Here is a 27,052-nt window from a genome sequence, read left to right as displayed (position 1 = left end):
AAAAACCTGTGGAACGCATGAAATGGTAACACTCATATGAGTGCTGTGAATGCGAGAGCCTCATGTAGAACGGGAAATATCAAAAATTGAAATGCCCCTCCCTGACATGCTTTTCTGGTCACACAGCTTTATTCCTGTAAGTGGTGAGTTTGTGTACGTGAACACTAGGTTACTTTGACACCACAATGGTGTGTCTTCCTGAGAAATGAAACCTGCTTTGCAGCTAGAATTACAAACCCAACATGTTACTGGAAGAAATGTATTATGTCAAGTTGTGTATCTCACTCCAACACATGTAAAGGATGAGACTGAATTCTATACTTTCTTATCTTTGTGAAATCTTTTGAAAAGACTGACATCCCTGTCCTTTCTGTAGCACTCAGCCCCAAGCCCCCATTTGTCTACTCAAAAATATTTATCCATGTTTTTAAAAAGGCTCAGTATTTTCCCAAAACAGTTGGGCACTGTAGTTTTTTAGCAAACGTTACTCAATCAGGAGTAAATAGTGTATTTGTTGGGGAATATTTTCAGCCACAGATTAATGCACAATTCTAAGTATTTACTAGGGGACAGATAAGACAATTTAGCTCCCTCTTGCAATACATTATTGATACGCTGGTGCCAAATATTTATATCTATATCAAATGAATGAGGGTGAAGTAAATGGACGTTAAGTAACTTGCAGTTAAGAGGACACTCACAGGGGTAAAATGGCAGACAGTGCAGACAGCAGGGGAAAGAAATCAGAGAGGCTGAAACGCCAACTTTGGCCTTGACAACGCAGATGGGAAAAACACAATTTATAAAGACAGCTTGATGTGCAAGAACTGTCGGGAAAGTAAAGTACACAGGCAACACAATGGGTGTGCACTGCCACCTGATTCGTCATCATCCTGATCTCATCACAGAGACAGCGGCCAACACTACCACAGCTGTTAGTCAGCACACAATGAATACAATGCTTGGAGCAAAGCCGTTTATGTCCGCGAGGGCTACCAGTATTATAAAGTCCATGTATAGTAGTAGTGTTAAAGAGATACTAAGCTTAGACTCATCTTGGTTTCCAAATTGTGTGAAACCGACACTTTTGCCTTTTTAGGGCTATTTTTCTCCTTCAATTAGACACTGTGATGTATCGTAGATTACCTCGCAACGTATCAAGTATCTCAGAACGGCTGTCTCATGATACCATCGTTGCTTTGGGCAACATACTGTGATATCGTATCATAGTTACTCTGTCATTCTCACCCTTGTATTTACAGCAGCAGGAAGATGCATGCAGCCTAAATATAGTGAAGATACAAACTTGTGAGAGCAAGGTAATGGTGTGGCCGAGGATTGACTTTATCATGTGAAACTTGAGAGAAAAAAACCCAGGAAAGGGGTAAAGCACATGGTAAGAGAAAATAAACTTACGTCACTCGTGTGTGGAGCAGGAACAAATGCTCTTGAATGAAGGTAAAAAGCTTTGACTCGTAAAACATGGCTACTTGCACTAAAACACCATCAGTTTCAACCCTAAGGTCTTAATCAGGGTGCAAAAGGGTGACTAAGAGTCAAGCAAACATTTTATAAACTTGGTCTTTTTACCTGCTGCTGTGTTGCTGTATTATATGACCACTCAACCCCTCACCTTTGCAGTATGGGACTGAGGCATCCCAGCTTCCTGTCTCCAGGCAGTTGAGGCGAGGCAAGCCGACCAGCTCATAGCCGTTGTCGCAGCCAAAAACAACCTCAGCGCCCATCAGGAAATTGCTGCCTTCTCTGTGACCGAACTCTGGAGACCCGGGGTTCTCACACTTCACCGGCTCTGGGGACACATAACAAATGAATTACTGTGAATATGAACAGATAAAATGAATCACAAAGTTTCTGTAATGGCACTTTGAATGCTTGTGGACCTGTGTGTCGTTACCTGTGCAGTTTTTGCCGTCCCCACTGTACGGGTGGGCACAGGTGCAGGTGTAGGAGCCATCTGTGTTCTGACAACTAGCGTGTTCATCACAGTCAGACCCCAGAGCACACTCATCCACATCTGCACACACACACACACACACACACACACATAAGAATTTTATTTTTATTTATAAGATTTTATTGATTTCTCTTTTTCCATATATTACAGATTTTTTATTTAAATCTAATGAAGTACCGAGACAGGCTGGTGGATTTCCTCCCCACTTGCCACTGTTGGTGCAGTGCACCTTGGTGTCTCCCAGCAGGTAAAAGCCTTCGTTACACTGATACACCACAAAGCTGCCAGCATGGAAGTCCGTCCCCTGAAACAAGCCGTTCTCCAGAGGACGAGGAGGCCCACAGGACACTCCTGTAACACACACAGAGAACAGACAATTGAGACTCTCAGGCTCTCTACCTATAGCTTTGTTATATTTTCAGTATATCAAATGTAGTGTAGCAGTGAGTGTCTGTGCCTTACGTTCACAGCTGGGCAGAGGATGGCTCCACTCTCCTTTGTTTTGACACTGTAGCACTGGCTCCCCCAGCAGGTAGAAGCCAGGATCACAGGACAGCTGGACCTGGGCGCCAGGGCTCACCTCCACAGTGGAGGCATGCAGGTGGGGCACTGCGTTCTCCAGTTTGGGGCAATCTGAAGAGGCCAGGAATATTTTTTAGTGTTGACGGCAGAGCTGCTTCTATGACAAAACATTGTGCGTCTTCATCATTTAAGTTTGGGTTTTGTGAAGTCTCTCTTACCAGCACAGAAAACGCTGCTGAGGTTGACTTTGACTCGGCCCACCACCCCGCTGAGGAAGTCTGGCCAGGCGAGGACGTTCCCCCTGTGGCTCACGTGGGAGGCTGGGCAGCTGCTGGCCAGGACCTTAATCTACAGAAAAGAGGAGGAGATTATCAGTGCTCCTTGGGGCAGGGGAGATGTGGCGAGCTCACCTGCAGACATACATCGAGAGTGTTTGTGTAATTACTCTCACTGCCAAAGCGGGACACAAAAACTCAGCACTCCAGCTGAACAGAAAACACCAATTACGTAACAATTACCTGCTGAGGTGTGAGAACACGATCCCAGATGTTGAGTTGGCTGATGGAGCCGACAAAGGATTCGACAGGGTTAAAGCCCTCGCCCCTCTGATCCTGGTCCTGACCTAACACCAGCGCCCCACCGCCTACAGGACACATGTTAGAGGTCAGAGGTTAACCACAGCTCACTGAGAGATTATTCTCCTGGTCTAATGAGATACTGTGTTTACATAAAATAATATGAGAATCTTATTTACATTGTTTTATTGAAGCTATTAATTACTACTTATGAACTACTGTATGGCAGAAAGGTGACGAGGTCGAGGATAGCACTACACCTGGGATAGTGGTGCCGACTGACAGGCCTTTGCCTCCGTCTGAGGGCTTCCCATTGATGTAGATTCTCCAGTCACCATCCCAGCTCCTCCAGGACACCCCGATGTGGTACCACTGACCGGTATTCACTGCAGGACAGTCAGTGATGCGCTCCTTACCATTCACGTACAGCACCCACCTGTAGGGAGGGAGGACAAATGGTAAGAATGGAGGAAGCAGTCCTTTCACTCAATACTGGACCAATTTAAAAAATGCTGTTCATCATGGGAAATTAGGATCCAGATTGAGACATACCAAAGCTACCCTTTAACTCTCAGTATATCACTGACCCGTTGTAGTCTATGAGAAGGAAAGCGTTGTCACTGCCCTCCACAGCGTACGAGACAGGCGTTCCGTAATTGGTGGTGTCTGATGACCTCATCCAAAAGGTGCAGGTGATCTCAGTCAGTGCCGGCATCACTCCATCCATCATTACGTAACCATGGATACCAGACACCTCAAAGTCCAGGTTGAAGGCGGGGGACATCTCTGATAGGACAGAAACGCATTTATACAGTGAATAAAGCTGTCCCTCTTTAATCTATTATAATTCACTAAATAAAAATACAAAATCTCTCTTCTCCTCCTCTACGGTTGCCATGGTAATGTGTCATCCGTCCTATAGTACCTGTCTCACACCTGGTTCCGTTGAACCCAGGGAGGCAGCGGCAGGTGTACGACCCCAGACCGTCCATGCAGCTGGCCCCGTTCACACAGGGGTTAGGATCACACTCGTCCACGTCCACCTCGCACAGGCGGCCCCGGTAACCCTCCACACACTGACACCTGAGAGAGGGAAGGAAGACAATACAGCTTACAAGCACACGAATCATTTTTGATTTAACCAATTCAGCAAGCACAGTATTTACAACAAATCTGGGACATATGTGCATTAGAAATCAGTGTTTCTCTTTCAAATAATCCCTTTTAAGCTGCAGATAATGGACATCAAAATCCTTGTTTAGCAGTAAAATTCATCATAACACATGCAAAGAAGACTAATATTGTGGTTGCAAATGCTTCTTCCCGTTAGAACCTGTATTACCTAAAGTTATTGACAGCGTCCAGACACGAGCCTCCATTCAGACAGGGGGCGCTGAAACATTCATCGACGTTGACCTCACAGTGTTCACCCGTGAAGCCAACAGCACAATTACAAGTGTAGCCACCTGTCAGGTCATCACACACACCTCCGTTCAGACAGGGGTTGGAGAGGCACTCGTTTATTTCCAGCTCACAACGAGATCCTGCAGCAATGTGAAAGACAGGAAGGAACACAGCCTCATTTTCAAAACACATATTTTTGTATTTAGCTTTCTTCTATACCAACATACTCTACATACAGTGTAGTAATAGTACATACTGTACAGAATGAAGTGCAACACATTCTGCACGTTCAGACCAATAATCCACCTGAATTCTTATTTGATGTTGTGTAAGAACTGTCTGATGAGGAAAATCAACTGTCAAACTGATGCGTAGAATGAAACCGTATCCCAGTCCTGTTATCTAACCTGTGAAGCCGGAGGCACAACTGCAGGTGAACTTGTTGACCTCGTCCACACACACACCTTCATTCAGACAGGGGGAGGAGACACACTCGTTCACCTCCGCCTCACAAAGAGAGCCTGGAACAAAGAGGAGGGGAAGTTAAGAGACACAGAATATGAGCACAAAGGTGAGATACAGAACATTGTGTTATTTTGACAAGTAAATAAAATGTTTAATCAATCACCAGTAAGTCAAATACCTGAACCTTTAAAAACCTTAATAATAAATGAAATAATAAATCAAGTTGACCTCCCTTTTACCAGTTGACTGTTGTTTCTTAAAACTTTGACATCTTTCTGTGTATCACTTTGATCCCTTACCTAAAAATCCCGGCTTGCACTGACACTCAAAGTCTCCCATGCCGTCCCTACACAGGCCTCCATTCTGGCACGGAGTGGAGTCACACTCATCTATGTCAATCTCACACTTGGCGCCTGGGAGAGAAATATCAGAGGCTGTATCAAACACTCGTTATGACAGAGCCACATACAGCACAACTGTAATTGAGATTAATGTCCGTTAACAAATGCCGACACACAAACGAGAGCTGGATATTGTCCATGTGGCAATGATAGGAAACACAACATACAAACCAAGCTGTAACCATTCCTGTATTTGTACCAAACCATCATGATACGGGGCCATAGTCTGGTGCAGTGATGATGTGATCCTTGTTTTCATAATGGAAATAGTTTACCAAAGTTGCCAGTAGGTAAAATGCTCTCAGTCAGCAGGAGGAGGATTTTACCACTCTCCGACACTTGCACTAATGTCTGCTCAAAATAAACATTTATAAAAAATTTCTTTTCCGCTGCGCTGAACTCGCACCGAACCATGACTTCTGCGTACCATTACACCCCTACAAACCACTAATGATCATCTTATTCAAAGCTAACCGCCTTCATTAAAGTTGTTAATACGTAAACATCACACCAGGTGAAAATCAGACCGGTGGTTTACCTGTGAACCCAGGCATGCAGGTGCAGACGTATCCTGCCCCAACCTCCTCACACGTCCCCTTGTTCTGACAGGGATTCAGGAAGCACTCGTGGAAAACCTGCAGGAACAGCCAATCAGATCAGTCCGTCACACAGACAGTAAGACCTTCAATAAGAAAAACACGGCTTCACTTTGTCCATTGAGTGCTTCAGTTGATGCTCTGCTCGGAGACTTCACTTCAAATATTCACATTACAGTTTCTATTGTCACATTTCACAAAAGCAAATTCATCCTCCTCTATCAATATAAGTTAGTTATTGTCAATGGGGTCAATTCATTGAGAATATTTTTGAACAGAGAACATTTTAACACACACCTAAATAAAAGAAGGTATGAACAATATTATGTAATATCAATGTAATTTAACTAAATTAATAAGGAATTCATTCTGCAATAAAACAGCAGGAATAAATGCATTTGGTGTTAAGATACACTTCTATCTACAACGGCCTATTATGGCCATTGTAGGTAAAAAAAAATAAGGGGGGGAGATAGGGAGATAAAAGTCGAAAATTTACAAAAAAAAAACAAATATTTTCTGAGATAAAAGCCATATATTTACAGGAAAAAAACAAAAGTTTAGTAGGCAAAAAAAACTCTGATATTTGTGATATAAAAGTCGTAACTTTATAAGAAGAAACACAAATTTACAAAAACCCCTTGGATGTTCTCTAAAGAAAATAAAAGTTGTAAATTTATGAAAACAAATACATATTTACAGAAAAAACTTGGGTATTCTCTGAGAAAAAAGTTATTTCAAGCAAATTTACTTAAAAAAAACAAAAACCTTAGATATTCCCTTGAGATAGAAGTCGTATATTTGGAGCAAAATTCAAATTTACAAAAATCGTGAAACAAGAAACATGGATATTTCTGAGATAAAAGTTCATTTATGAGAACAATAGCAAGAAAAAATAACACAAATGTATGAGAAAAAACTCAGCTACTCCCCGAGATAAAAGTCATAAATTTATGAGGGGGGAAAAAACGTACGAGATTATTTTTAGACTTGGTTGACTTATTATTTTTTAGTTTTTAGGATGTATAAAGCTGCTGAATGCACACTGCGTACATAAACTGCAGCAGCATAACTGAATAGACTCGTTTGTGTTTACGTTATATTTCGACATTTCTAGGACATCCTGGAAAGACGTCCAACTAACATCACGAACCATAAAAGGATGTCGTGTCAGGACGGTCAAACAACATTTATTCAATGTCTCTACGTTTTTTGTGAACTTTGTAAATTTGTGACTTCAGTCTCATAGTTTTTTAAATCTATGAGTTTATAATCTCAGAGAACATTTATGTTTTTAAGATACACATCCTGTCAGAAATACTGTACGTTTAGACAAGATAAAGATGAACCTGGCTGCTTGCTTGGTAGTCCTCAACGACCTCCACCTCTGGAGCCGCAGTTACACTTTCCTCTTTGGGAAGAAAACTGGAGCCAAAACCTGACAATGACACCCAGAGAAAATATGGGCAATGTAAGCACAGACAAGTCGGAAAAACACAGCAAGGATCTTTCCCCTTGCTACCAGACACGCAGACGGTTGTGATCTGTCTGAACAAAAGCCTGTATTCTTATTGAAAACTGGCAGCACGTCCTGACCACTGTTCATTCCCACACTTCAGCCACGCAGTGTTATTCATTTCCATTCTGCAGCGGAGCAATAAAAGTCATATTATTTCCATTTCCCTCCTGATCCCGTGCACTAATTCCTTTTCCAATTGGATTGAGCTGTCACAACACACATCAGACACCACACAACTGGAGCGAGTTTTGAAACCGTAGAAAGGCTGTCACACAGAGCGGCCGACACTGAACAGCTCCATATTTTTAGCTCTCTGCTGACTTCACTTGGCACGTCCTGTAGAAATTTAACATATGTCATTCTACATGCCAACTTAATGCAGCACAATGGTGTTCAAATAAAAGTCTGTTGTGTGAGAATCTGCACTTTGCCAAAATCTGCATATGGAGCTAGTGGTGGAACAAACTATGGAAGTAGAGTTTCAGTGTTAATTACCACCATTTTCCCATTCACTAATGACAAACATATATGTTATATCTGTAACTAATTTAGATGACTTTGTAAAGATCTGTGTTCACTTGACATTTAAGGGCATCTGCCTATTAATCAGCTTCAAAAAAGCCACATTAAATCTGCTTTGTCTCAATGTTGTAAAACAATAAAAAATGGAAACTTTTCGATGTCTTCGATGGGTATTTTACTGATCACAGCAAAATTTGGAGAAAGCCAGTGCAATTGGTGAACTCTTAACTTTATTTTGACACCTTGCAATGAGTTATTACATTTCTGTTTTTGTACTTCTGATCAATGTGCAATTTTTTTGTTACAAAAAAGCTGCACATTGATCATTCTGAACACGGTGCACATTTTACGTCCATTTTTTACATTCATTTCAATGTGTTAAAAGTTTCCAATGGAGCTTTTTAGTCATTAAAGAAAGCTTTAATACTGTTTGGAGATTATCGGGACAATACATGGTAATTCTGGTCACAATTTATCACACTTACACAGAGTCATATCAGCTCTATGAATAGACAAATGAAAATGACTGGCAAATAAAGTACAGTACAGTGCCGGATCGAGCATATTCATATTCGCCCTATGCAATGAAAATATTGAGGTGAACTGCACTGCCAGGACTACAGGTGGTACCCCAACTACAGACTAACCGTAACAATTGGATGTTTTAATTATTAGATTATTACTATTATTATTAGAAGAAGACTTCACCACAAATGATTTTTTAATTTTCTGAATTAGATTTACAAAGATACACTTAGATTTCCCCCTTTCCCCCAACCTAACATTGGATTTTCCTGCAGGTTTCCAAATAACATTAACCTGGCTGCTGATAAATTCTCAAATTGACCATCATAACATTATACTGGAAAATATATACAACTACATAGTGCTAAATGAATTGACACTGAGATGGAATAAATTATGTTCAACAAAAAAAAATCTAGTCAAAGGGAGGGGTCTCTGGCCTCTGTATTCTGATATCAATGTAGTTTCTTGCATCAGTAAATGCCTAAATGGGTTTACGGGGTAGAATATACATAGTTGTGAGACCAAATATACCAGTTGTAAGTAAATCAGAACTTCCATTTTGACTACTAGACAATGGCAAGTGGTGACACCATCTGCAAGACCTTAAGTGTGGTCTAAGAAAGCCCCATAAAATGTAAGTAATCATCTGCATTTCATTGTGTGTTGTCTGCAGTTACAGTAGATATTTTGTGGGAACAACAGATGTGATCAGAGGTTTTGTTTATACAAAAACAAGTGGAGGGCCTGTGTGTTTATTCGTGTGGGTCTGACTTTGGGATTCTTTCCCCATCACTTACTGGAGCAGTGCTGTATGGTGGTTGCTCCTGTAACAGTGGTGGTGCCATAGAAAGGACAGGAGAGGCAGTAGGAGCGGCCATGTTCAGGCTGGTAGTAATCTCTGGGACAAGGGTAACAGGGAACCAGACCAGTACGGGAGAAATGACCTGCAGAACAGGGGACTGCAGGAGTGGAGACCAGAGAGGAGCACCAGACAAAAGAAACAAAGAAACAGAGGAATATAATGAAGCAGAATCACCCAAAAATCTTTAAAAAAAAAAAAGTGGCATTTGCTGGTTGAAAAGTCCAACATCTGGGAGTTCAAGTCCACACTTTAAAGGTTATACATTTGTATTTTAACCAGGAAACTCAGGTAGCAAATATTTTCACAGTTTCCAGATTTATCGTCCAACTTTAAAGAGCAACCATATGAAATTTCCAAGTCAGATTCCTGACATAATTGGCCCTGAATGGGAAATACTAACAGACACATTTTTGCTTATGGGCTGGAATTGTATTTGTTGTTGTTACCTAGCAGCATTTTGCATAACTTCAGGATGATTAAGGGTTTTCAAAGTTAAAACAGGCAAGTTGATAGGACATTAAGGGAGTGCACTCCACACTGTCAGAGCGTATCACCTCCACACTCCATCTCGTCCACTGCTCCTCTGGTGACGGTCGAGGTCTCGTCGGGGCAGACGAGACACGCCCTGGCGCCATAACCAGGCTGGAAGTGGCCCAGCGGGCATGACTCGCAGATCTCCAGCCCATTCAGAGAGTGACTACCAGGTTTACACTGCCCTGCAAACACATGTGAATCACCACATAGTCAGCAATATTCAGACACAGAAAGAAAACTTCAAGCAAATTAAGCACTGTTTGTGATTTACTTGTAATTTTTTTATTTTATCCTATTTGTGGTCCCATTTATGACGGCATATTAGGGCCATTGTACATATAAAAATAAAATAAAATACACAGCCATGTAAAGGGGGTAACATTGCAAGAAAAAACTCTGAATTTCTCAGATTAAATCAGTAAATTTACGATAAGAAAAATTTGGATACTCTCTGAAATTAAAGTGGTAAATTTACAAAAAAAAACAACAACCTGAGATTAATGTGAAAAAATTACAAGACAAAAATAGTTATTCTGTGGAATAAAGTGAAGTGGTGAAGTGGTATATTTAAAAAAAAATCAGATATTCTCTGTGGTTAAAGTGGTAAATTTACGAGCAAAAGACCTGAATATTCTCTGAAACTGAAGGAAGCTGAAGAAAACACTCGGATAATCACTGAGATAAAAAAAAAAAACTATATAAAATACTGCCAGAAAATTAGGAGACATTATACAAAGAGCAGCAAATGCTATAGAGGGAGGACATTGTGGTAGAGGGATTAATGGATGGATGGATGGCTCAATCACAGGACTTTCACCCAGGACATTGGAATTTGTGTCCCGAAAATTCCTGATTTTTTTCTCGGACAATTACTCCCCTCACCTGGCTCTGTTTTTCTTTCTTTTCCTTTGTTACCTACAATGGCCCTGATATGCCGTCATACAAATTAGCAGTATAGTCACCCCAAACAGTAAGCTTAGATCAGTAAGAGGAAATAATTATACTTTTTTTTTTCTCAAAATATGTGAACTCATCTGACCTTTGCACTCAGCAACGCTGCGGGAGTGCAGGTAGGCAGTGGACGTTCCCTCAGGGCAGGACTTACACTCCAGCTGACCCTCCTGGTCCTGGTAGGAGCCCAGCCAGCAGCTCTCACACTCGTGATATTCCAGCGAGAAGTATGTTCCCACCGGGCATTGGACTGCAACAGCACACATAGTTAGCGATTTACTGGAAAACATAAAACTTTTAAACACAGGATCTTAAAATCTCATAACTTTTCGTGCATTTTATATGGTTATAAAGGTAAAAATTCAACAAATAAGAAGGTGGTTAGATGAGTTGGTGCACCCTCCGTGCACTCACCGCACATCCTTCCTTTCAGCACCGAGCCCGGCCTGCAGAACAGAGAGGGCTTCTTGCTCTCCAAAGATTTGGGATCAGCTACAATCATCTCCGAGGACACGTGGAAACTGGACAGCGGCTGCTTGGCCAGCGTTCTCTTCAGACGGTTGGTCAGCTGCTCCAAGGTCCGCAGGAGTCTCTTCTGATTGGCCACTTCTATTGAGTCGTTCCTCGACAGGGGCAGAGGGATGCTTGCTGGGAGAATGGACAAAGTTTAAAGGACTGATAACGAACAACTGATTGATGTTAAACAGGTGTAAAACACATCATATGGAAGATGACAACTTGTATATTTATTCCCAGCACTGCAAAGCTCAAGAAACACACAGCAAATGACATGTAATATACCTGTGATGTTAAAATAGATCTGGATCTTTTGGTCTCTTGTGGGTCCTGTGATTTTTCTGTGCCTCTTAGAGCGCTGGTGCGGTTGTATGCCTCTGTCTTGCTGCGGCCTGGAGAGCTGTCGGGTGCCTGTGGCAAAGCCTGACTCAAAGTAGGCGTAGTCCTGGGTGCCCTGAGGACCCCAGCTGTTGCTCCAACCCCCCGGCGCTGATGAATATTAGACAGAGAGAAGGAAGATTAATAAGGTGATAAGATGCTTTCATTAAACTATATTTGGGATGTTTAGTGAGGGTGTGTTTTGTGCAGGTTAATCCTACCAATAGAGAATCCGTTCTCGTAGTCATAGTTGTACTCTAAACAGTGGCCCTGTGACATCACCTCCAGCTTGCAGGTGACATCGCCATTACTACAAATGTTGGGAAGCTGTGGAGAAAAAAAGCAACATGTGTGAGAGCTGATTTACAGCAGATCACAGTCAACTGTGTACAGTATGCGCTGAGCATATGTCCTCACCATGCCTCCCAGTTTGGTGTTGAACTCCCCAGTAAAGGACTTGACCAGGTCCACATCATCACAGCGAGACGCTTTAAACAGCATCTCAAAAGGTTTGACTCCGTTGTTTGCTATTCGGTTCACTGCGGAGAGGGTTTTTCAAAGAACAGTACTTTATTTCAATTCACTGCATATGTACCTTTTCATTTAATAAAGCCGTGCAATAAGAGAGTTTTCTAAGTCTGATCTGAACTATTTTTTCTCCTGTTTATGAGTTCAGATCAGGTGGAAACAGGGGGTTTGCCAAGATAGTCTTTCTCAGTTCTTAAAAAACATCCTCTGTGAAACAAGTGGAAAAAATGTTTGCCAAGATCCCTTTTCTAAGTTACTTTTTTCCACCCATGAAAACAGGTGTAAAGTAAAGGAAAAGACTAGGTGAAAAGTTAATGTTGCATATTTTGCTAGTGCACAATATATGTAAATTGTGTTCAGAGGACACGGAGAAACTGAAATTAAAATTCACCTGGAGGAAAACATGAATGCTTTCAGTTCTATTTAGATATTTCGGTAGTGGTGAATTTCAGCCTCTTGTGGCTGAAATGAGTGTTACAACAACAAACACATAAAAATGATCCTGACAAATAAATAAATCTATCAATCAAAAAACACACCTATTTTCACAAATGATTTTTTTTAAGTAGCTTAGGAAACACTAGCCTGGCAAAACCTTTTTTAGCACTGTTCTTAAAGTCGCGCTCACATCACAGGGCTTGCTTTTAATGTGAGCACAACCTCAGTCATAAACACAGGAGAGAAAACAATTTAGATCAGAATCAGAAATTATTCACCAGAATTTCTCAGGGCTTCTGTATAAAAATGGTGCTTGCATCCTAGGATTATATGCACATACAGGAATTTATGTACCAGTTATGAGACATACCTTGGTGCCCACTGTAAGCTGGAGTACAGTGCAGACAGTAGATGAGTAAATATTTAAAAAGCAAGTCACAGAATACGTTGGGTTTACCTGAGCAGTCCGGCCTGTCTGTAGAGTAGGGTGGCTCCCACACACCGTTGTAGGCGCAGAAGTAGCTGTGCACTGCATCCTGAGTGAAGCTGTAGCCCTCTTTACAATGAAGAGTACAGTTAACGCCCTCCTCTTCTTCAGAGCAGATGAACTCTCCGTTCACTGGGACATACGGCTGGTCACAGGTCGTCCCTGAGAACACATATAGTATATACTGTAATACCTCCATGGTTCGGTCATGTTGGAGATAATATTCAATATTAATGATATTCATTCTATTAAAATTTTCTTCTCATTTACAGATGCTTCAGAAAGAAAATCACAAATCAAACAAAACTAAATGAAAGAAATATATAAGTTACTGCAGAGGAACACAGTAAATGGGATGGGGGATATACAGTTTAAAATACTGAATAAAAATATGAGTCAAAGAAGAAACATATTTACACATACTACACAAAAAACCTGAGTAGATTTACACAACAAGATTAAATAAAATCGATTTAAAAAGCCATGATGTAGTGCGTCAGTTTTGTACCTTGCACAATGACAGTGAGGTTGCAGGTGCGGCTGTTTCCTGCTGCATCAGTCGCTGTGTACTGGACCAGAGTCTCTCCTACTGGGAACTTAGAACCTGGAGTGTAGCTACTGGTCACTGTGAGGCGACCACCTGAGAGAGAGAGACACACACACAGTACAAAAGTGTTGGTTATAGACATATAGTGCATTTAACACATATTAACTATGTTGTGACTGGAAAAAAACTTAATTATAACAAAATATATAAATAATCTTTATTCCTTATTGGCTAGTGTCACATCAGCATTGCTCTGGAAATGTTATGTCATGGTGACAACAGCCAGCTTTTTGGAAATTGATATAAACTAGGTAATTCAATATTCAATATTTAACCTGTGCAGATCACATACTGTGACATTTATAGTACAAATATTGTCCAGCAAAAGTATAGGTGGGCGAATATTCAAAGTTTAAGAGTTGAAAGACGGCCCTTAGATATTCAGGAGCTCTCCAGTTATATCCAAGATGACAGACTGATGACAAATCAATTGACACCAAAACTAGACAGGTTCTAATGCAATAAGTTCAGTTTTGTTGTGTAAATTTAAATAAGTGTATACCTTTAACTGCTACAGTAATATAGTGAATAACATCACAGAAGGGAAGTTGAAAAGGTTAAATAATTTTGCCCACAGCCTCTGAATTCAGTGTACTTCGCCTGCCCTTTCTGAACTATTTCCCTCCCTACCCTCCTATGGATTAGTTTTCATAGCGTCTGTGCATCCTTGACTATTCATGCTGCCCATTGAAACAACGATGAGCACAGCCATAAAGATTTCCTTATTCATAAAAGATAGTTTGTTTATTTAACGATAACTACATCACTGCATAACTTATAAATGTTCAGTCATATTTCTGATGCTTTCTATACACCTTTCAACCAAAACATATATAATATACATACATAATATGCATAATATAACATGCTCCATCTACCCAAACGCTGGTGCGGCCACACCACAAAAGCTGCTAAGGCATAGCCTAAGGAATGTGACAAAGAGTACATGACAGTACCCCACTTCACAACTGACAGGTTGCAAAGGATTCGCCACCGACACCCTGGTGCCAGACATTAGAGGCCCTGTGTCCGTGCCTCGACAGCTCAGAGTCAAGTCTGAGGCAGGTCTGAGACAAGGAGGCCATGGATCGACAGTACCCGCATGTCCCACGAATGCTCAATCAGATTGGGATCTGGGGAATTTGGAGGCCAGGTCAATGCCTTGAGCCCTTTGTCATGTCCCTGAGGCCAATCCTAAACAGTTTTTGCAGAGTGGCATAGTGCATTGTCCTGCTGGGGGCCACTGCCATTGGGGAGTGCTGTTGCCATGAGGGCCAGTGTACTTGGCTTGCAACAGTGTTGGGGGGAGGTTGTATTTATCGTGTGTATGCAATTTAAAGATATAGACAGTTATAAGACACTTGGGGTAGAGCTGTTTTGCAGGCTGTGATGTACAGACGTAGAGGCAGTTCTGTGTAGGAGCATGCGTTCAGTCGCACATCATACTTCTTCCTTTGCTTTTGATAACCTCAAGCTCGCTCTGGCTCAACTCTCACACACTTTTATATGTCTATTTTTAGAAATTCTGAATTTTATATTTTAGGAAACAGAACAAGGGCAATAGTCTGGAAACAAAAGTATCTTCTCATACTTTCTTTTCTTTTTCCAAACTTATCCAGACTTGGAAACTACTACAATCAATTTCCAAACTTTTCCATACTGTGTAGGAGCCCTGAGTCTGCTCTGAAAGTGAAAAGTGTTCCTCCAGTTAACCTGCAGAGGGCAGTCTTGACCTGACTCCATTTTCCAGGACTAAATGAGTCACTCTTAGTAAACCATAGAGGTTATGTTAAACAATGATATGTTGACATGGGAATGGTGTGTCTGGGCATCACACGGCAGCAGAAAAAAAAAAAAAATCCAGCTCTTGGGATTGGAGACGGAAAACTGCTATAGTCTGGTTGGCTTAGAAAGAAAACGGAATGTGAGGAAAGTGATGCACAGAGCCTTGGGAGAGGCAGCAGTGATGAAAGGAGCGCATGAGTATGTGTGTGTAAAATGCTGTGGGTCTTTCTGTAGGCTGACACACAGGCTGTGAACAAAAAAACATCTGCACTGCAAGTGTGAAAGGCACAGACGAGATGATAAAACAAAAAGAGAAGGTGGGAAAACTGAGCGATTGACCTTTTGTTTCACTCCAACTCCAAAGTCGTTTGGACAGGGCTGACACACGTCTGGCCTGCTGGAGTCTGGAGTCTCCCTTTATATATAGCCTGTATGTGTGTGTGTTTGTATATGTGTGTGTCTACCGAGTCACAGCTATATATAGTGCTGGCATCAGGGTGTGGGCCTGGAAAAACAAAACACTGACGTCGAAGCAGCGCTGGGCTGACGTTGTGCGGCCCGAAGCAGCCGCAGCAGCCTGTTATTACAGTGTGTGTGTGTGTGAGTGTGAGACGAGTGTGTGTGCAATGTGGGGTGCACCTCTGAAGACAGGTGGGGAACAAGCATGCTGGGCGTCGCGAGTGAGAGGTTTGAGGCCTGTATTTGTGTATGCCACACAAACATATCTGAGCAGTGTTGTTGGTGTGTGTGGAGCCAGAGCCAGTGAATTACATGGGCCTGACTGTGGGCTGGAACCCTGGAGAAGTCTGGTTTGCTGTCTGTCACCACCGCGGCAGTTTGGGTACAGCGAGAGCGCCAGGAGAGAGTCAGCCAGCTCTACGATATTTAGTCTATTTGGCAGAGGCCTTGATGCACAACTTTATAGCAGGATGAGTCTGAATTTCTGAGCATCAGTATAGTGAGCGCAGCAGGGCAGCCGAGGCTGAAAAAGGGAGACTAATGGGTTGCATATCAAATCTTCACAATAACCTGTATGAATTTTGACAGTTTACTCACTGAGCTCAAGGTGCACGGCATTAAAGTGATTGCTGTGTAGTCCACATTTATTTATTTATTTATATATTTACTTAGGGCTACCCTCTGAAAGTCGGAGATTCGAGACATCAGTTGGAGACCCTCAGTCGACTGAGATGCCCTCAAGTCGAGCTGTCAGTGTGCTGTGTACTTTTGAGGACGTTTTGGTCTCCATAATTATCCGCAGAGTGAGCGCTCCTCACTTTCACGCTACTGTTCAGCACAGGCAGCTGTTGACACAGAGGCAGCTGCCCAGAGTAAGAGAGGCTTTGCTCGGCCAGGCTCCGAGACACCATTATCTTCTGCCCTCTGCTAAGAAATGGTGAATTTCTTTGATATCTAAGGAACAAATAGTTGAATATTCGTTTTAATAAAGCCAAATCTGACTGGACTGACAATTCTGAGTTGGGTACAGTCCTGGTGCTACTCCATAAAGATTGCACTGCACATACTCAATCTGCCTCACTATTTAGAATAACTACAGTAATGTGTAAAGACTGATTAGCTCAACAACACCACTGTAAAAATGTATGGCTGAAAGAAGCCATTTGGGGGGTTTTGTCCACAGCAACTTAAGGTAGGTTGGTACTATCAGAGTCAGGTATTAGATCTCTACATTTAGAAGCAAATGTGCAGAAGTGGAACGTAACTATCACTGTGCATAGTAAATACTGGTATATAGAAACTTAACTTGTGTATTTTGATTTATTACCTGCAACCAGCAGCACTATAAGTCTCTCTGTTGGTCAGTTGGTCGGTCTGCTGGTGGTATTATTAATATTACATGGAGGTGAAATGTATGCGTGTGTGTGTGTGTCTTTGTCAAGGTGTCTGTTTGTGTTCATGCCAGACAGCTAAAAGGCAACGTGGCAATAGATTCACAGACTTGCATGAGATTTTGTGGAGAGATTGGTCATGAGCAACAGACAGCTGACTAACTGCTGATGCCAACGTGCAAAAAGTGCATGTGGCAGCGGGACTGGTCTATTACAAAAAGGTGCACAACTTCTAAACGTCTGGATGTTCATAATAACGTGATGACTAAGAGGAGTGTAACAGTTTTAGTGGCGAGCAGCAGCTCTTTTATCTCATTGTGTTGGTCTATCAGTTCACTAGTCCACAAAACTGTGCCCACCTTATAGCAACTGCAAAACTGGTATACCTTTTACTCCACTACATTTATCTGACCACTGTATACTAGTCACTTTAAAGATAATGATTTGACATATACATTAACATATCATTATATCAGGAAAATATCCCTTTCTATAGATTAAGTGAATGACGTACATCTGCTGTAAAAACTCCTTCAAAATGTGAATACTTCTGAACAAACGTCTACTTGGTTACGTGTGAATGGGGAACTAAATGAATATTTTGCTCATGGGTGTAATACTGGAGTGTCAACTTGGCTAAGACAGTGATTAATAGCCAGATCTATGGTGTATTGTACTCGCTCTGATTAAGAAAAAAAATATACGATGTGACAAGTCATTCAGAGACATTCAACTCCTGTATGAGTCAAGCACTGTGTGTGCTCATGTAATTATACAAATGACTGTGTGAAAACTGGATGGAAAGAGTGCAAATTCACACAAAAGAGAGCAAAACCACCTGCTTCTCTCCGCTGCCTCGGCCTGTTTTACCATTAATGACATTAACAGACACTGTAACGACCTCATCTGTCCACACGTCCTATTCTCTCTCTATCTCTCTTTAATAGACACACAAATGAGGCATTCATGCACACAATTACAATCCATCCTCTCACCATTGGACCACATGTCCAGTGTCTCTCAACATTAATCACACACACAGACACGCGCATAAAGCCCTCTCCTGATCCCCTTTTTCCACCAGTCACCCGACGGAAAAGATCCTGTTTAACCATCATCAGTGGAGGAAGAGGGTGGAGCGGAGTGGAACAGAGGAGCAAAAGAATAAACCATCTCCGGAGCTGCCGTCTGAGAACGGCGACCAGACATACCTGAGTTGTCGGAAAACTGCGGCACCTCCCAAACGACAGCCGTCTCTGTGTCTGTGGCCTGGACCGTGGGCGGCGACCTGCACCTGTCAATCACAGGGGGCTCCGTATCTAGAGAGAAAAATAAGGCTTAGGTGTAATGACCAGATGGAGAAAACACAATAAAACAGATCAATAGCAGTATACTGGAATTAAGTACAACAACCTTAGAGAAACGCAGTTGGGAGCAGAGCACTACACAGTGATCCGACAGTGTCAGAGGGCACCAGTTAAACACATGTCTCTAATAAAAAACCATAACGTTCCACCACCACAATAACATATGGAAATGTTCACCGCTACCATGCTTGAGGTTTTTCCCCGACTGCTGTGATTATCAAGCGGTCGTCCCTGTTTTTCACTCTCTGTGGTAACCCCATTTGGCACCTGCTGGGGGGGGACTGACTCCCTCACCCAATTAAATCACAGTTTTACACCGTATGACAGAAATAAGCTGCGGCGCAGAGGAAGGCGGATGGGGAGGCTGTCCTGTAATTGAGAGGCCAGTGGTTCTGGTTTGAACCTCACAAAGGTGAGAGCGACCATAAACTAAAAACTGACTTAAAAGAGATGGTTCAGATTTCTGAAGTGGGGTTGTATGAGGTACGTATTCATAGTCAGTGTGTTACCTACAGTGGAAGGCGGTTGGCGCGCTCCAGTTTGGAGAAGCAGGCAGAAAAACTGACACAGAAGCTAAGTAATGTACAGCTCTGAAGGGGGCAGCAGCAAAATGCATGTCGCCACCTAAAAAATATATTTTCATTTCTTTACCTTGCTGTCAGATAGCCCTTTCCGATGGGGTGAAGCTGTTATATCACTCTCTTCAAAGAAACCAGACTCCTTTGACAAAAACAGTACTCGCAGACAGCAGGAGTCTCTGGTTTAACACCTCTTCATTCGGTTAGACTGACTGACTTGAGGGAATCCGAACAACTCCCTAAAAACACCAAAGTCACGAAATAGCTTGTTTTTACATAGAGATCACGCAAAATGGCCGCAACCAAGGCACTATATTATGTTTTATTATGCTTTTAATGCAGAACCAAGCATTGCTGGCTTAATGCCGCCCCAGTGTGATCATAGACAGCATGCCAGCGTTCCGGTAACAAAAGAGGAGAATGGCATTAACGCGGCAACTATAATCACATACCATCCCTGTTACAAGGTGGCTGTTCTCTTCCTCTGCTCTGAGGGTAAAGAGCTCTTGGACCTCATTGTCTCCACAATCTGCGGACATTTCAGGTTGCTGTTCTTCTTCGAGTTAGCTGCTAACTGCTTCTAGCTGCTTTTTAAATCTTCCACCGGTCCACACACATAACATGTCATTAAAACGTCACACTTGTCTTGTCGTGCCAACTGTCTCATTTACACTGATGTTGACTGGGCACTGTTACTACCTCCACTCCCGGCTTAAAGGCGAGACAACTCTGTCCTCCTATTCTTCTATCGTACCTTTAATACAGAACAGGGGTGGAATACCTGCCATGACATTCCCAGTTTGTACAGGCATTAAAAAAGGGCCTAACAACACAAACCAACTAACCAATCATGGCAGCAGTAGACTAGTAATTCCTGTGTTCCTTAAAGGTAAAATTACTGTTTTTGCCAGGAGTCTGGAGGCTTTGAAGAGAGCATGAATAAGTTTCAGTCAAAGTTCAGTTCCCTGTCGGAAAGGGCTGTCTGATGGTGAGGTAATGTGGTGATAGCTATAGTACATTTTGCTTTGCTTCCGTGACAGTACTCTTGTCTGCTTCTCCAAACTGGGGGCGTGCCTATAGCCATCTACTGTAGGTAATACAATGATATTGAGTAAGCACCTCATACAACCCACCTTAAAAAAATACAAACTATCCCTTTAAGTTGTGTCGTTGTGGAGGTATGGCAGCTTATTATATGCTGAAAGCAAAATGTTGTCTCCTTACTCACATTCACACTGCAGCTGATTAAAGTGTCTCAGTACACATTTTCTTACCCTTGCACGTGTCACAGTTCTATTACTACCAACTCAGCATTTCAAATCCCTGTCACATTCACTTCAGCTTATGTTCACTCTAGTCCTCTACAATAGGCAGAAGTGAATGTCTTTGAAGACCGAACACATGTTGCTTATTGTCAGCGATTTATAACGTGTCAAAAATGTCATGCTTGTGGAAATGTGTCTCTTTCAATCAGTTTTGATGTGGACCACAAGGTAGGTACTGTGGTTTAGACTGGTACATGACCCACATGTGACTTGTATTTAAATGCTTAAATTGGACTTTGTCAGCGCTGCCATGGACAAATAAATGTTACATCAGTCATCTGAAACACATTGTATACAAAGCAGCTCAGCTGTGTGTACTTGAGCCAGCACTGAGACAAAACAATAGACAGAAAGCCAAAAAGTTAATGTCACTGTGGGGAGACGCCTCGCCTCACTCAGATGAGATGTCCTGATGTCTTCTTTGCTGTCTTGTGTAGAATATTTATGTGCCTTTCAAGTTGTTCTGATGACATGAATTGTTGCCACAGTCCATATGTAGCATACATTGTTTGTGTGCAACAGTCTCCAGAGGGATGAACTCACCGATGACTGTGACAGTGAAGGAACAGTTGGCCTGGTTCCCCGAGCGGTCGGTCCCAATGTAGGTGATGGTTTCCTCTCCAATGGGGAGCAGCTGGGGAGGAGTGTACACTGGCTTCACCTGCACCACCACCTGGAGGAGGGAGAGGAAGTGCGTGTTACATTGACTAAGTTCTCAGCTGCAAAATCTGTTGTCCGTCCTGCATCCAGTGCCGTCATTTGACGTGACAGCTACTGATCTAACCTCTTCTCTAGAGTTGTCGGTGGCACTCGGGACGTTCCAGCTAACATTGGCGGTGCCGCGGCGCTCATCTGTCTCTGCAACTATGTTCCCAGGGCACTGGATCCCTGGTGGCTCAGTATCTGAAGAGACAATGAGGGGAAGAAAAAAATATACATTTCAGACAAAGGAGAGAATCAGATGAGGGACTGGACACTCCAGATGCTTTATCTGATTTCAGCAAATTAGATTACATACAGTAAGATTCAAATTATGCAGATGTTCACCCCATCACATCCTGTACACACTGACCTCAGCCTGCCTGCTCCTTGTTATCACTGAGGATGTATATGTGTGATGTCATCTGACCTCTTAAATCACAAGACGTCACACACTCATTATTGGTCATTACTGAATCAAAGAGAGAGTGCACCGCTGTCACTGGTCCAACAGGACCACATTGCACTGATGTCACATCTATACTGTATGTGGCTGTAAATGTCCCTTATCTGCCATCATCCATGAGCTCAACACCAGGCTACAATGGTAAAGAGAAAAAGGTCAACAGAGACAGAAGTGAAACGATGTGTGACGCATGCTTCATGTCATCGTCAAAACAGTTCATAGAGAGAGAAGCTTCATCTTGGATACACTACATTCACAACAAAATATTCAAACTTGTTGTTGGTGATTCCAACAACAAGAAGCCCCAACCTCCTCTCCCCTCTGGAGTTTATGCCTATCAGTCCCAGCAGAGTGCTGTTAAGTTGCTGGCAAACCTAAATTCTGCTTACACCTGAATGCAACTACTCACATCAAACATCCCTGATTATTCTATGAAAGACAACCAATCTATTGTGAAAACACGCTGTTTTTTTACCAGGCTTTGAAGGGTTAACATGAAACTAAACCTTAAACCCCTACTGCCAGGTACCTTAAAGAGCAATGGGGCAGCAGTAGTATTGAGATTTGAGAAACATGGACACGTTTGCAAGGTCCCAAAAGAGCAGGAAAGTGTGGCAGCAGAAAAGATAATATTTAACAGTCTCAGTTTCTTGCACATTCAAACTGACTTGCCTTTCAGCAACGCACAAAACCCTTCTTTTCATCAGTAGGTGATGGGATATCTTCTGTATGTGAAGTACAGAATTGATGGCTAAAAAGAAATGTTATACTAAAGGGATAGTTTGATTTTGAAGTGGGGTTGTATGAGGTACTTATCTGTGTATCAGTGTATTACCTACATTACCCCCAGTTGAGAGAAGCAGGCAGGAAGCTAAGCACTGTAGTGCTATGGACGGGGGCAGCAACAAAATTTATTTATTTAACTAAATAAAAGTCCCAGTAAGTGCATGCTATACTAAGCATATTGTCACTGCTTTACTTTGCCGTCGGACAGCCCTTTCCAACCGGGAACTGAAGCCATTACATCCACCTATGCCCTCTTCTAAGCCAGACTCCTTTGACAGATACAGTAATTTTACCTCACAGGACACAGGAGCTGCTGGTCTACCGCCACTTCGTTTGTTAGGGTCGTTGTGTGACTTTGGTGAATCCAAACTCACACTTTAATACGCATAAGTCACATAATAACACAAACAAACTAACCAATCAAGGCAGCGATAGACGAGCAACTCCTGTGTTCTGCAATGTAAAATTAGTGTTTTTGTCAATGGAGTCTGGTGGCTTTGAAGTGAGTCATATAACTGCTTTAGTTCCCCATCAGAGAGGGCTGTGTGACGGCAAGGTAAAGCCGTGAAAATATTCTAAATATAGTGTACACTTAAACTGATATTGATTTTTTTAGGCAACTAAAACCACAGCAGTGCATTGCTTAGCTTCCGTGCTGATGCTCCTGTCTGCTTCTCCAAACTGGGGACATGCCGAGCGCCATCTACTATTGGTAATCCAGTCACTGTGGATAAGTATCCCATGCAACCCCACTTAGAAACTATGAACTATCCCTTTAATGTCCACCTATTTGACTAGTGGAAACTCACCAGTCACCATGACCCTTGGATGAAACAGCGTCTTCCTTTTTCTCACTCATACAGCATGTTGTAATAATGTGAAGCCAGCACAGTTCAGTTCAACTCAGTTCAAGCCTGCAGTAAATGAGTAAAGCCTCCAAGAGTTGAATCTCCCATCGATCGACAGTGGTCATGCCTGTTGTGTTGTGTAAGAGAGCTGTTCCCATCTGGACCTGATGACCCATCCACTTAGGCATCCATCTCTGCTAAACACTAACACACTCAGCTCCAATCAGCTTTATTCATCTTCATAACAAGAGAGGAATATTTCACTTTGGGTGTCATCAACATGAAGTGAGAGGCGAGATAAGCCAGAAGTTACAAAGAGCACTTTCAAGTCTGTAATATCTTTCTATTTCTTGATCTCCTCAAAATGTGCCGCCTATATTGCAGCACTCCATCTTTCTTCTATCTCATCTACTTTCCTTTTTAATATAGTCCATTCCCTTCCTCCTTCCTTCAGCCCATTTGTGCCTGAGGGGATCAGAAAGAAATCATCCACTCTCCACCACCCCATTATAAAACACCTACAGATGACTCATCCTCCCCTCTCACCTCCCTGTCCACCCTACCTCTCCATTCATTTCCATCTTTATGGCACCTCTTCCTCTCCTTAACGACAGCAGCTCCTTCATTAGCAAACTTTCACCGAGAGGAAATGAGGGGATTGAGGACATCGGAGGGGAGGCAGGCAGAGCTGCTCTGCACCACCTGTTTCACCTGCGAGGCATCTGGAAGGCTGCAGCTGATTATAATGATCTCCAGCCCAGTCGGGGCGGAGGGGAGAGACACGAGAGCTCAGACATGGTATGGTTTGAGTTAGTGACCCGAGGCCCGCTTCAAAACGGGGTTAGCGCCATTCTCACCATTCACAAAGCGGAGGAAAATGCAGAGAGGGGGGATGGAGGATGGAAAAATTTCTCCCTCCAAGTTTCCTGCTGTTTTCTTTTTATACCTTCCTCTTTCTCCACGTATTCTGTAGCTTTTTTTTTGCTCTTTTAACAAGTCCTCTCTTTCTGCATTGCAAGTGTCATTCAGTCTAACCCTGTAAAATCAACTGTAGTGTCAGTGAGGTGAAATGAACTTACAAACTACCTGGCTAGCAGGTACAGCCAAATGAGGCCTTAAGTGTCACGTTTGTCTAATCCATTTATTTATTGTGTTTTTCACAACAGGGGAATGATCTTAGACAGTTTCTCTGACTCAGGCATCGTCTACAGAAGGTGCATACATACATACATATTTTACAAGAATAGCACAGAGTATGGTTATTTGCTTCCTTGCTGACAGTTAGATTGGATTCATGCGATAAGTATGGAGGTCACGAAAATTCTGTTGGTGTCCAGCATTGACAAACCAGATATGAAATGTTAATCACTAAGCTTGCGGAGTGTTGGCAAGCTACAGCCGTAGCGGGAAGCATGATGTTTTTGGGTTGTCCAGCTCTCATGAACACAATATCTCAAGAACACCTTCAGAGAATTCCTTCAAACTTGGCACAAGCATCCAGTTGGACTCAAGAATTAGCTAATTAGATTTAGGTGGTGAAAGAGTTTTCAAGGTCATTGTAACTTCATGTCTGTCTACAATTCTCCTGAGTGCGATATCTCAGGAAAGCCTTAAGAGAATTTCTTCAAATTGGGCACAAACTTCCAGCCTAGCATCGCAACTGAGAGGGTCCACAAGCCTGAGTTCTTATTTAATTCCAAGGGGCATTATCAATGGGCGCAGACCAACATGCCTCTGGACACAATTGGATAGACTTACAACCAATTAGAGCAACGAAATGTGTGACGTAGTGCTTAGTGACGTGCAAGTCGGGGAGGTGCTTGGTTGCTTTTAAGCAGTCATGGACCTGCACTTGTATAGCGCCTTCCTAGTCTTCTGACCACTTAAGAGCTTTTTGCACTACAAGTCACTTTCACCCGTTTATTGCCACATTCATACACTGGTGGCTGATAGTACCACACAAGATGCCACCTGCTACTCAGGTTTTAACACACTCACACACCGATGACACAGCCATCGGAAGCAAATTGGGATTAAGTATCTTACTTCGACACTTCGACTGGAGGAACCAGGGATCAAACTGGTAATCTTCCGATTAGTGGACAACCAACTCTACCTCTGAGCCACAGCCGCCTCAGTAAAAAAATGTTGGGCTGGTCACATACTTTCTCTAATTACAGCTAAACAGTACCCTAAAATATGTTTCTGAAAAAAACTGAGGCAAGAAACAAGCAATGCATAACATAATCTTGACCGTCACTGCGAGGGTCCTAAGGACAGAGGGATGTCGTATGCTGTAAAGCCCTGTGAGGCAAATTGTGATTTGTGATATTGGGCTTTATAAATAAAATTAATTGATTGACTGGTATTTGATCAGCTCTGTCTAGTTGGACAGTTCGATCTGTGTTTCGTAAGCCTGGTGCGTTGCACTGGACAGAGCAGACAGGATGCAGATACAACCAATCAGAGCATTACCAAGCATTACTGATCATACAGATCTTCTGTGCTGCTGGGTTGAAGATGTGTGTGAACTGTGAAGCATCCAAATTTCACCAAAAACTTCACTTAATACCTTTAGGTAAAGTCTTCACTTCATACATGACACATACATGACATAACTCTGGACAGATGAGAACTGTAACTTGACTAGTTGGCAGAGGCGGACAATAAAAAACACAATTCAATTACAAAACTAATTGGTGAGAAAACCTAACCTAAACACATCTATTCGACCTGACTGCCCAGGTCTTGACCTTTGACCTCACCATATTTCACATCCTTGTTAAGACCCCAGAACCAATTTACAGCCCTCACAGCTGAGCCTGACCTCTGACCTCAGACCCGAAGAAGCGAAAAGATGAATTTCCTTGTTAGCGGAGCTGTCCCACACACACAAACACATACACACACAGTACATTACCTTTACAGATGGCTTTAAAGACGTTAGCGGTCCAGTTCCCAGAGCCCATGCACACTGCCTTCCTGTTTCCCTGGAGACTGTAGCCTTGACGACAGGTGAGCAGGCAAGCTGAGCCCGGCGACACTGCCCTCTTCCCGCAGGCAGGGGGCGACAGTAAGATGTTCTTCAGGGTCACGATGGGGGGACAGCGCACCTCTGGGGGACAGAGTGGGAGAAACCGAAAGATGAATCTGATATCTGATACAGTTTATTTTGTTCCCGGAAAATTATCTGCAGAGCAAAACTCAGCTGAACTGGATTCCACATCTCATGACTCCTTTTGTTTATTGTTCATGATCAAACATCAGAGCTGCACTTTATTGTGCATTAACTGAATTAGGCTGACGGCAGAAAAAAACAAATCGATTGAGCATTAGAAAAGACAGGACAGAACACGCAAATAAACCTCTTCTAAATTATGAGCATGTTTCCTGTGTTACCCCAAAGCGATGAAATCTTACTTTCAGCTGGCTCCACTACAAATGCCAACAATAAAGCTATTTTCAGGGGCTGTCTATCAAAAACTGGCACAAAAGCAACAAACATTTGGTCGGAAATCAACCTAAGAAAGCACTAACCAC

The 27,052-nt window shown here is 42.5% G+C and overlaps 1 protein-coding gene across 2 annotated transcripts in view; it reads right to left on the bottom strand.

Moving 5' to 3' along the window:
* svep1 (sushi, von Willebrand factor type A, EGF and pentraxin domain containing 1) overlaps positions 1-27,052 on the bottom strand; it is a 135,720-nt gene that overhangs the window by 27,111 nt on the left and 81,557 nt on the right. For both annotated transcript variants that reach the window (XM_050068094.1, XM_050068093.1), the window contains exons 7-33: positions 26,433-26,627; positions 21,498-21,616; positions 21,257-21,386; positions 18,655-18,762; positions 13,710-13,841; positions 13,172-13,363; positions 12,166-12,287; positions 11,970-12,075; positions 11,656-11,859; positions 11,269-11,502; positions 10,943-11,104; positions 9,924-10,085; positions 9,305-9,466; positions 7,288-7,376; positions 5,881-5,977; positions 5,241-5,354; positions 4,884-4,997; positions 4,415-4,616; positions 3,998-4,155; positions 3,660-3,858; positions 3,333-3,508; positions 3,016-3,140; positions 2,716-2,845; positions 2,438-2,608; positions 2,153-2,326; positions 1,916-2,035; positions 1,634-1,810 (exon numbers count right to left, since the gene is read on the bottom strand). In XM_050068094.1, the coding sequence (XP_049924051.1) occupies positions 1,634-1,810; positions 1,916-2,035; positions 2,153-2,326; positions 2,438-2,608; positions 2,716-2,845; positions 3,016-3,140; positions 3,333-3,508; positions 3,660-3,858; positions 3,998-4,155; positions 4,415-4,616; positions 4,884-4,997; positions 5,241-5,354; positions 5,881-5,977; positions 7,288-7,376; positions 9,305-9,466; positions 9,924-10,085; positions 10,943-11,104; positions 11,269-11,502; positions 11,656-11,859; positions 11,970-12,075; positions 12,166-12,287; positions 13,172-13,363; positions 13,710-13,841; positions 18,655-18,762; positions 21,257-21,386; positions 21,498-21,616; positions 26,433-26,627 (4,074 nt within the window). The remainder of the gene's footprint in view (positions 1-1,633; positions 1,811-1,915; positions 2,036-2,152; positions 2,327-2,437; positions 2,609-2,715; positions 2,846-3,015; positions 3,141-3,332; positions 3,509-3,659; positions 3,859-3,997; positions 4,156-4,414; positions 4,617-4,883; positions 4,998-5,240; positions 5,355-5,880; positions 5,978-7,287; positions 7,377-9,304; positions 9,467-9,923; positions 10,086-10,942; positions 11,105-11,268; positions 11,503-11,655; positions 11,860-11,969; positions 12,076-12,165; positions 12,288-13,171; positions 13,364-13,709; positions 13,842-18,654; positions 18,763-21,256; positions 21,387-21,497; positions 21,617-26,432; positions 26,628-27,052) is intronic.

Source organism: Epinephelus moara, chromosome 17 (genome assembly GCF_006386435.1).
Source record: "Epinephelus moara isolate mb chromosome 17, YSFRI_EMoa_1.0, whole genome shotgun sequence".
Taxonomy (NCBI): Eukaryota; Metazoa; Chordata; class Actinopteri; order Perciformes; family Serranidae; genus Epinephelus; species Epinephelus moara.
Note: the sequence above shows the minus strand (reverse complement) of the source record. Positions and strands in the feature narration are given on the sequence as shown.